The sequence below is a fragment of the Cryptomeria japonica genome, chromosome 10, assembly GCF_030272615.1.
Source record: "Cryptomeria japonica chromosome 10, Sugi_1.0, whole genome shotgun sequence".
Classification (NCBI taxonomy): Eukaryota; Viridiplantae; Streptophyta; class Pinopsida; order Cupressales; family Cupressaceae; genus Cryptomeria; species Cryptomeria japonica.
The window spans coordinates 220812415-220823352 of NC_081414.1; the positions used below are offsets into that span (position 1 = coordinate 220812415).

The window sequence follows — 10938 nt, forward strand, 5'->3', positions numbered from 1 at the left end:
TTTTAGTGGGCTATGGAATCTTATTAATGTTTGTATAGGTTGTGTTGTTACTTGATATACCCTTTTTGGTGATTACATGTAGTATGAAATGCTTGTCTCATTTTCACAATTGACTTTGGAATGAGATAAGGATGAACCCATAATGTAGTATGGGATGCACTTGTTTTCTTTTTCATGTTCTCATCTTATTATAAGGGCTTAGGTTTTAGTTAAATGGGTTATGAGATGACACTTACAACAAAGACAAATCTGTTTTTTGGTCAAAAGATCACTAAGTGTGCATGTGGGGTATGCATGAGCTAGTCACTATGTGTACGTGTGATCTATGTTTGAGCTTATCATTGCATGTGCATGTAATTCACATATGCAATGGACATTATTGGGATTTATACTCCTACTTGTTATTGACTTGGTATATACTAATGTCTATCTAGGATACATGACATCATAGTATTATATATAGATTGAATTGGAAGCATAAGCTCAATTAATGATAGTGATTTAAAAGACAAGACAATAATCTTATTCTAGTTTTTCTATTAATCATAAGATAAGTTTTTCTATTTTAGCCCATGAACTACAAGCATCTAATTTTCATAAAAGGAAACATAGATAAGATCACACAAATGCATGCTTAAGAAATAGATATAGGTCTAAAGGTTGATATTGATATGTGAACTTACCCTATTTAGTTCAGATTGTATAAGTGTAGCACAAAGTTCTTTTTATTGCAATTATTTGCAATATCATAGTTATTTGATCATAATGTAATCTCCAGACAAATATTTATAGTCAATTGTAAAGTGGCCCATGGTAAAAGAAAAAGGTTTAATTGTATCTCAAAAGTATTTGATTATAATGTACCACTTCAAAGTGTAATTATATTTCTCAATAAAATCTCAAAAGAATTTAAGTCTAATAAAAAGCAAGCTCACACATACAAATTATATTTTTTGTTCATTATTGTTAGAAGTACTCAACAAATGATTGCCAACAGGTGCAACTATTGCTTTGGAAAATATCTACTCACCCAAATTTAAAAATTCATTTCTACAAATATGATATATGTTGGTTTCTTTGAGTCAATATCTCTAATAGATATTTTAAATATACTGGCATTCTATAAGTTACATATAGAATATCCCATCACAAAATTTATATTCAATATTATATAACTAAAATAAAAAATTCTTATATCAAACTACACAAAATAATTTATTTTTTACATCCATAGATAAATAGATATGAAATTATGTCCAAAGCTATGCATATTGGTATATAAATATTGCACTTTGAATTCAATTTAAATACTCGAAAATAAGTAAATATATAATACATTTTATATTAACAGTGATACATTTTACAATGAGAGGCTCTACCAATAATGTAACAGGCATGGAAGAAATTGTGTGATATGAGATTTAAATCTCAGGATTGTTACAAGTGATAATGCCACAACAAATTAAATGTGCTTCATATCCTCCCCAGCATACAGAGGTCTACAAGTACAATAGATTGCAGGTTATACATATTCTATATAAAATAATTCAGTTCATTCTTTTGTCTTGAGCCTCCTTCACCGTAAAGCTCGTTCCATCGATGTAGCTCAGTCATACTTGTTGAGTCTGAAGAAACACTAGCACATACCTGCAAAAAACTGAGCCTATAAGGATACTTTTTTATGATGGGGGCATGGCTTCAATAATTAAACTGGTTTGTTCAGCAAAAATCTCTCTACTCTTTGAAACCTTACCTGTTTATGGGCATATTGCATGTCATCCATATTTAAAGGACGAACATCAGCACTTCCACTCAAAGATGGCAGCTCCTTCCCCTCTGCTATTGCTCGTGATTTTTCCTGATAAAGTTTTCAATGGTGATAACATAATAAAATATGTGAAAAAACAAAATAATGACATGGGATTCTAACCACTAAGCTAAGAGGGAAAAAATCGCATTTCATTATATAATCAAACACGCTAATTTGAATGCAACAATTCACCAAATGCGTAAAGCACTCTCCTCTAGACCAGATCAAATCAAAGGGAAATTTTGAACACAATGAACAGTAACGCTTTAGATAATTAGCTGTTAAATTTCAAAACAACCAGCAAGCATAACCTCTGTCCCTTAATAATAATTAATCCATCCAACAAAAGAGAAATACCTTCTTTTCTTTTTCCAAAACTTCCCGGATTGGACAGAATGCAGCTGTAATACATAAGTTCTACAACACAACCCATTGACATTAGAAGACCAGTAAAATTTGAACATATGCTTAAAAAAAAAAGCTAAAACGAGAACCCACCTTAAGGTCAGATCCAGAATATCCCTCAGTCATATTGGCAATTGCATCAAAATCAAAATCTGGGGTCAATTCTTCTTTGGCAAGCATAACCTGCAAGATTTTAGCTCTGTTTGATGCATCTGGCAAGTTTACAAATAACCTGTCCAGTAATGTAAAATTTGAAAATACTATTAATGTCCACAAATATTCAGAAAGGATAATAGGACTAAAAATATATATTGAAATTGAAAATGAAAATCACATTAGTTGCGAAAAAATATGTAGCATGAGTATTTCTACCAAAAGAATATGTTATACGATAAAGAATATTAGAGAAAATCAAATGCTCACCTCCTTGGCATTCTTCGAATGACAGCGTCATCAAGATCAAAAGGCCTATTAGTGGCGGCAAGAACTAATACTCTCTCTTTTTCTTTAGTGAGCAATCCATCCCAGTTTGTCATAAACTCATTCTTCATACTACGTGAAGCCTCATGCTCTCCAGAACTGTCCCTTCTTCCCAACAGACTATCAACCTGCCAGGGGATCCGTAGTAAGAACTTCTAATGCAAACTGAAAATATTGAATGGAAGAGTAGACAAAAAATAGTTTCAGCTCACCTCGTCAATAAAGATCACACATGGGGAAATTTTACTTGCTAAGGAGAAAATAGCTCTAATTGACTTCTCATTTTCCCCAAACATCTGCAACGATAAAGTGATGATCTACATCAACTAAAATTCAAAATACCCATAGTTAAAAAGAAATCAACTATTTTTGATCATATTAAACTATACCATTGATGTAATGCTTGACATCGAAATATTTAGAAAATTTGCGCCAGCTTCTGTTGCAACAGCTTTAGCAAGCATTGTTTTTCCGGTTCCTGGAGGACCAAAGAGCAGGACACCTTTACAGGGCTGCAACGAAACATGACATGAATTTTTGAATCGTATTAAAAGTTATAGCATTAGTTAAGAATGACATTTAGCTAATGTCAATGATTTTCAAATCGTAATGACATCCCATTAGATGAGCAAAATTAGTTGTAATCTCGACACTTGATACATATTTTAAAAACGTAAGGATTCATCGAATTTAGTAAATAAATTTAGTTTTTAAAATTATGTGTAATGTGGTTCATCGTATTTTTTAACTTGATAGAAGGAGAATTGAAGCCAACCTTTGTTAGTTGTCCTTTACAAAAAAGCTCAGGCCTTTGTAATGGAAGCATGACTAGCTCTTTAAGTGTATCCTTCACATTTTCCAAAGCTCCAACATCTTCAAAGGTCACCCCAATTTCACTTGGTGGAATTACATTGTCAAGAAGCTTCTTTTCATGGCGGTTCTCTGTAGCAACATTCTGAAAAAGTACATTGCATTTTATATTACAATATTGTAAAGTATATCACTATTTTATAATAGAAGCATAGCATTGCACTCAAATTTAAACTTCACCTTATGTGTCTTCTTTGAGCTCTCATTCTTTTTATTTTCTTCCAGTATGCTCAACCCATGCCCAACACTAAAATAACATGATGATATCAAGAAACTTTGGTAATAATTCCTTACATTGTAATTTGTATTATCAATGAAAATTACCTTCCTCTATTCAATATTAGTGAGAACAAACACAATATGTTTACCTTTCACTAGAGATAATTAGTTTTCCATCCTTAGTGATGGGCTCAAATTCATTCATAAGATGGTGGCTCAAAGCCCATCCAACAATATTCTCTGCACCTGAAAAGACAAATTAATATTATTATTCATATGATTATGAATCTATGAGTCACATTTGAATGTTGCAAAATTTAAGAAAGATAAAACATTTGCTCAGGTGTTTGAATGTGATTTGTATACTTTCCATGTTCAATAGTTGGTATGGGGATCATCACTAAAAATTTTAGTTGTTATTTTGGAGTTTTTAAATTTTGAATCATATTTTGAAAAACTCATATTTAACTTTTTCATGATTTATGCAATATGTAAAATTTATGGGCTTTAGACCTGCAGTCTGAATTGCATCTACAAACAGTACAAGTGCTTATGATTGTTAATGAGAGATTAGCAAACATAGATTTACAAACACCTGTGCAAGCACTACATCAAAAATATGTTTATGGAATTTGTATCATGGTAAGATTGTCAAGATGTCAAATGCTTCATCTATTCGATAAATAACTTTAACCATCACACGAATAAAATTTATGACAACATGTCATGTAACTATGATCATAGATACCATATTAAATACAAAATAAACATTGATCAACGTATGACATATGAATCAAAATAAGTAGAAAACCTTGAGAAACAAACATCTCGAACTTACATTTGTTTGTAAGTTTTTGGTCCTTTATGCAAATTATGTCTATCCCATCACAATCCAGGTTATTAAGAGAAAGCACCTACAAAAGCAACAATAAAACATTAAAGAAAAGGTACAATAATTTCTTTCTATTCATAATACATTTTATTAACAAACATTTGACTACATTGTTAATAATGAATGCCTCAACCTCAAATACCTTGTACATTGAAAAAGAAAGAGAAACATACCTATTTGAAAAAGTAAAATAATCTACGCATACTTTCTATAAGATATTTCAAATCTAACAAAAATGTCAACCATGGGATCTAAAACAGAAGCTCACAGTTTTAATATGTTGTAGATTCTTCTTCACTTTAAGCATTTCAACATCTCGTTCTAACTGAAGTTTCCAATTAGCAAGAAGGGCTTCATCCTGTATTTATTAAAGAAAACTATCAACCATAACTTCTAAGATATTTAAATAATATAAGTGTCTAATATGTTTTAACACTTTTCAATACCTGAGGCATCTCCACCATCACTTTGTTTGGAAAAAGATCCAAAAGTTGCTTCTCTGGGTCCTCTTTAAATTTTCTCCCACACTGTAGCATTCAAAAATAAAATTACATACTCAATTATTAAATTAATTGAAGGCATCTGTTTAATCAAACATGTCCTAAAGAAATTTGCAGCAACAAGTGAGTAATAAACAAAAAGAAACAGCCTAATCCTTTCAAAACAATTTTATGGAGAAATGAAATTAAATTTTAAAGACTGAAAGGTAAAATGTATTAATGACTGAAATTAAAAAACTCCCCAGTATAGGTTGTCCTTTTTTTCATTTATGTAAAACATTTTTAAATTGGCAAATTAAAGCTCGTAGATCACTTGTTCACCAATTGATCCAAATATACTTACTGGTAATTCAAAAACGTCTTCAAATTCATTAATTTCAATTAAGGGTAGTAGATCCCTGGGAGCTGCCTGTTGCATAAAAACCACTAATACTCAATGTACATCAAAATAAGAAGAAAAATCAAGCAACCATGTCTAAACAATATAAATATATGTAAGAACTATATTACCTTTTCCTTTCTTTTATCAACCTTTATGTATGATCCAATAACGATAATACTTTCGGGCATTTTTTTAAGTTTTCTTTGTAAGGCAGTGTAGATGCATGGGTTGTCTATGAATGATGTCTCAACATCTTTCATGAAAAGTATAAGAGGACTATTCTTACTCTCACTAGTCACAACCTGGAAAAGAGTTATAGATCAATTAAGAAAATTTAAATAGGATAATTCCAGAATTCAATTTCAGTGAATATAATAGAAATTTAGACTACCTCGAAAAATGAAATTTAAATAAGATAATTCGAGAATTGAATTTCAGTGAATATAATAGAAGTTTAGACTACCTCAAAAAGTGCATTTAGGAGTAGCTTGTCCATGTTTTCTTCAATAGTGTGATCTAAGAGAAGGTCGCTTGCTGCCAAAAGGACAAAAAACCACATTCAATGAGCACACGTTTAAAATACGTCCTTATTTGGAACTTAATATCGCATTTGATGCCAAAGTATTACCGCTACAGAAAAACCCGTGATCTTGTTCGCAGAGACCCCCGAGGTCAAGACCCCCTTGAATTGCCTTATCAAAACGTACTCCAAATTTAGATGAACCATTCTCGTCCAAAGACAAAAGTACTTCCCCTCGATCACCATGAGATGGACCCCTGAAAACATTGAGAAACAAGATGTAAGCTAAGTGCAGAGGGAATACTACCAAAAATTCACAGGTGATGGTCCCATAAATAGTTAGAAACTAGCACATGCCAAACACAGAGAAAATCAATTTCTAAACTTCATGCCATTCTCTTCGATAAGACAGATCAGAGTTGAACATAATGAGTATAGCACCAGCTTTAACTTAACCAATAGAAAGTATTCATAATGAGCATGCCAAATAATGCTATCATGGTATAACTGCACTTGATGGATTAGAATGTTGACAATTGGAGTGTAGAAATATTTGTAAAACATACCTCAAAGGAACTTCAGATGGCAGATTATCTGACTTTTGGGATTTAATAATGAATTTCACTCGATCACCTGAAGAAAATGTAGTCAAGAAAAACCCAAAAATGTCCTTTGGTACTCAAAAAGGCATGCTTATAAAATGATTTAGTTGTAATAACTGAGTTGAACTTTTGATCAAGCCTAGAAACTACCTCTCTTGATGGAATATTCGTTTGATGTGTGCAAGTTTGATGCAGTGCCTTGGAGATGCCATGCTTTGACTTGAAAGCTACCCAATTTTGACCGTAAACTAGGACATTTTTGTTCTCCATCCTTCATTGATGAGGTCTGTCATGTTAATACAGAGAACATCACTACAAAATGCAAACATATCCAAGAGTGGAAATACAAAAAATGAATATTGCATTTAAGGATCCAACTGCAGAGTTAAGAAGAATCATAATCCCCTCGAAAAAGAGAATAGCACATCTGGAAGAATTTTGGCCCATCATAAAATGGATCGGCCCAATGAAGCCTTTATGCTCATATATCAATTTGAAATAAAGCTTCCACATCAAAAGGAATATTCCAATGAGATCATAAAATGTTGCAGAGTTTGATATACTATAACTTACCGTGAGTATTGAACTGCTATCAAATATAAGTAATTTTGCATCAAAGTGATTAGCCAATGCCTTCACCAACGTTTCTTGATATATCTCAGACCCTATGTAAGTGACAAAACATAGATTGAATCAGATTAAAAACATTGCTAATCACAATCATATTCCACGCAACCATTCAGGCTTGTAAAGAAGAAGGGGTAACAAACCTTGCGGACCAGACATCAATATTTTGGGGCTCACATTAGGAAGCTTCCTTGTAAATTGTGCAAATTCATTCCGTTTCAAATGTGTGAACGTTGATGCAATCAGAAGACTTTTTGTCTTCTTACTGTAAACAAAAGAAGAAATCTTACTCAATCTTCCAATGAAACTAGCAAAGAAAGACTAAAATAACAGAGAACTAGTCTCAATCCACATGTCGTTTTACATTTATATGAATAAGACGACGAAGAACTTATATGATTACCTCTAATAGATCAAAACCAATATATGCAAGTTTGAAAGAAAGGACAATACTTTATAAAGAATTTCAATAAACTTTCATCACAACATAAGTCGAACATAAAAATCTAAAGTACTGGTCATAAAGCTAACAATAGAAAGCACGGCTGTCAAAATGGAAGGTAAAATAGGTCTTACAAAAGTTTCAATTTCATACCTCAGGTAATAAGGAAAATCATCAAATGATACATGAGTCTCTCTTCCATCAACTATTCCTTTTCTTAATTGTTCCTTCAAAGTTTGGCATTTACCATGTGCTTCAGATGGGTCAATACCTATTACAGATTCCTTTCTCTCTTCACAAACTTGTATAGGTGATTTACCATCGATTTCATTGTGAATGTAACCCTTCTCATGACGTTTTCTTGAACGTTTCAACATACTAAGCATGGGCGAAACCCCAGTCTCAAGTTCAATCACTTCAGTATCTGAGGCAGACTCATCTGACATATTACAAGCAGTCTGTGACTCGTATGCATTGCTTCCTTGGTCACATTCTTCACTGTCATCGCAACAAGGATGACGAGTTTTGTGATTGGGGAACACTTGTCCAAAGGGAAAGGGTAAGGGAAAGGGTAAGGGTGACAAAGAATCCGCAAGAGGTCCTTGCATGGGGCCAAACATAGCTGCTAAAGCTTCAGATATTCCTGCTGCCGCACCTGCAATGTTTTCTTCTGCCTCACCTGTTACCACCTGATCTACCGTCTTTCCCACTGAAGTAGGCAATACAGGGGCTGATATATCTTCATTTCCGAGGAGCTGAAAAATCTGCATTGAAAAACCATTAAGGAAAATATTTGTTGACTGGAAATATACGAGAACATGATGATTGAACTAGAGAAAATATTATGGCCAACTGTCAATAAACAGATCATAGAGGATACATAAGTGTGCTGATTCAGAGAAGAGCTGAAAACAAGTTCATCTCCTCCTCCAATGCTGACGACATCCTTGTTTTTAAGACACATTCCATTGAGCACGACAAATCCAGAGCTCCCTAAAACAAGCACTTCAGCACCATTCTGTTGCACCTAATAATAAACTGACAGTTCAGCTTTAAGACAGGTATTTAACAATCAGATTCATAACCCACAAGAAGCAGCAGGAAATTTCCCTCCTAGGAAACCTAAATGAGAAAAAACTACCACCTTATGCTTCAACATGCACAAAACTCCACTAATTGAGGAATCATCAATGCACAAATTGCAACTTTTGCTTCGTCCAATCATGAAACTTTGGTCACACAGGTCCACATCCGGATTCTGAAATCATTCATCAACATTTAAAAATCTTAATTACACATTAAATACAAAACAAATATATAGATGAGGTAAACAAAACTTCTTTTAAAGAAAATACTTAACAATTTACCTGAGAATCCTGTGATAAGAGCTTAGCCCAAGGACCCTTCACTGTTACCTCTTTCATCTTCTCTGAATCTAAGGCTATTTCAATTTAACAGCAATAACAACAATATTAATATTAATGACAACAAACTTATAGCAGAAATGGTTATGTTGCGTACTAAAAACTACACAGTTTAAAATAATTTCACATGCCAAAAATCCAATGAGTTAGAATGAAAATTAATAACAACTACAAAAAGTGAAAATAAAATACTAGTTTGTAGTTCAATTCTAAATGAATCAACAAACAGGCCAGCATGACGATGATCCAAGACTACAGGTCTTCTAGGTTTTGTACACATTGTCTTTGAATTGATGATTACTATATTGAAGTTTCCATTGTTTTTGCACAGCGAATGGTCATTTTGGTTATGATGGGAAAATTTACAGGGCCATTTAATTAGGATAGGAAAATTCTCTCAACTTTGCTATTGAAACAAGTTCAATATTAAAAAAAAAAATCTACTACCTTGGGTTCAAATCCTTGCCGGTCTATTTTGACAATATATTAAACATTGTAATTCAAAGAGAGAAAAATTAATTGATTTGGTTGTATGAAGTTTACGAATTTAAAATGCTAATTTTAGAAAATATTAAATTTATAATATTGAATTCAAATTCACAAGGTATACGACTTGTAACAACACAAGTGATAATACAACTGCAAATTCCACTACCTACAACTACCCAGCTCTTAAAGCAAGCGACTCCATTGTTAAACAGAAGTTAGAAGAACTTGGATGTTCAAACCTTATTGTGTTACATAATACACAATTATAATGTTAAACCAGTAAGTAATGATATATGTCAAATAAACTGTTGCAATTTAATGGCTTTGGCCAAATCTAAACACTAAACACCAATGGTAAAAGCAATCATCTTTATCAACATACAAGTCAGATGATAAGAAAAAATTAGGGCAAAAATCTAGGGCTACTGTGCATACTTGAAAAGCTAAAGGTAAAGTTAAAAAGCAACCTGCAAAATATATGCTATCAATTAATCTACTGAATAAATCATTCATTCCCTTAGTGGACTACAGAGAATGCTCCAAAACATCGATTTTTTTTAACAGTTTTCTGCACAATTCTTCTGTGGTAGCTCTCTATACGAATTATTTAAAATTAACTAATGAAGAAAATTTGGCACTTACTTGAATTCGAAGCTAACTGCGCCTCAATTGAAGACGAATTAGCGACTACCTTTTTGTTGATACTCTTGGTAATGGCGACTGTTAAATTGACAGAATAACTCCAGTCGCAGATGGAAATTTAATTCAAAGCAATAAATGTACGTCCAAGTTCTTCAGCATGAATGCATATATATAAATTCTTTTTTTTTGGTTTCTTAAAAAATCGCTACGAAAGGACTTGTCGTTTGGCTGGTTTTCTGGTTTTATTTGTAACTAAGTTTAATTTCTCTCCTTGTATAAAAGCCGACACTTCTCTTTCTATTAATTTAAGAATTCGCACAATAATATTAATGACTTACTTGGGTTGATGAAAAAAAACACTTGTTACAATAATATTGTAAGAATTCTTACAATAATTTAAGAATTCTTACACTAATATTAATTTTGAATTTTTTATGCAAATAGTTAATGTTAGAGAGGATAAATTATAAAAGAAGGAAATTAATTATATGAAAATTTTACCATTCTAAGGTTATTTTAGATAGGTGTAAATTTTGATGATTAATTTATAAATCAAATTAATTAAGTTGATGCGGATAAATTGAGTTCAATTTAAGAAGAAATATTGAAATGATTAAGATAGACTAGGAATGAC

At 32.2% G+C, this 10938-nt stretch overlaps 1 protein-coding gene across 1 annotated transcript; it reads right to left on the reverse strand.

The window, feature by feature from the left end:
• Window positions 1–1318: 1318 nt before the first annotated feature.
• LOC131034879 (uncharacterized) lies at window positions 1319–10521 on the reverse strand. The gene is made up of 26 exons (XM_057966484.2): window positions 10305–10521; window positions 9117–9190; window positions 8894–9007; window positions 8630–8776; window positions 7903–8513; window positions 7451–7572; window positions 7254–7345; window positions 6831–6966; window positions 6645–6711; window positions 6187–6335; window positions 6022–6092; window positions 5687–5860; window positions 5520–5585; window positions 5123–5203; window positions 4945–5034; window positions 4623–4698; window positions 3934–4030; window positions 3746–3812; window positions 3471–3650; window positions 3085–3207; window positions 2908–2991; window positions 2639–2823; window positions 2309–2447; window positions 2168–2227; window positions 1754–1858; window positions 1319–1647 (listed from the first exon to the last, which is right to left on the reverse strand). The coding sequence occupies exons 2-26, from the start codon at window positions 9171–9173 to the stop codon at window positions 1534–1536; spliced, it is 3207 nt and encodes a 1068-aa protein (XP_057822467.2). The 5' UTR covers window positions 9174–9190; window positions 10305–10521; the 3' UTR covers window positions 1319–1533.
• Window positions 10522–10938: the final 417 nt, after the last annotated feature.

Bases quoted from the DNA above. Each gene is read 5' to 3' on its own strand.
- LOC131034879 (XM_057966484.2), bottom strand. From the start codon at position 9,173: ATGAAAGAGGTAACAGTGAAGGGTCCTTGGGCTAAGCTCTTATCACAG. The intron at 3,208-3,470 runs GTTGGCTTCAAT...GTTTCGTTGCAG, and splicing joins GTAAAGGACAACTAACAAAG to CCCTGTAAAGGTGTCCTGCT. The intron at 2,992-3,084 runs GTATAGTTTAAT...TTATCGTTGCAG, and splicing joins TGTCAAGCATTACATCAATG to ATGTTTGGGGAAAATGAGAA.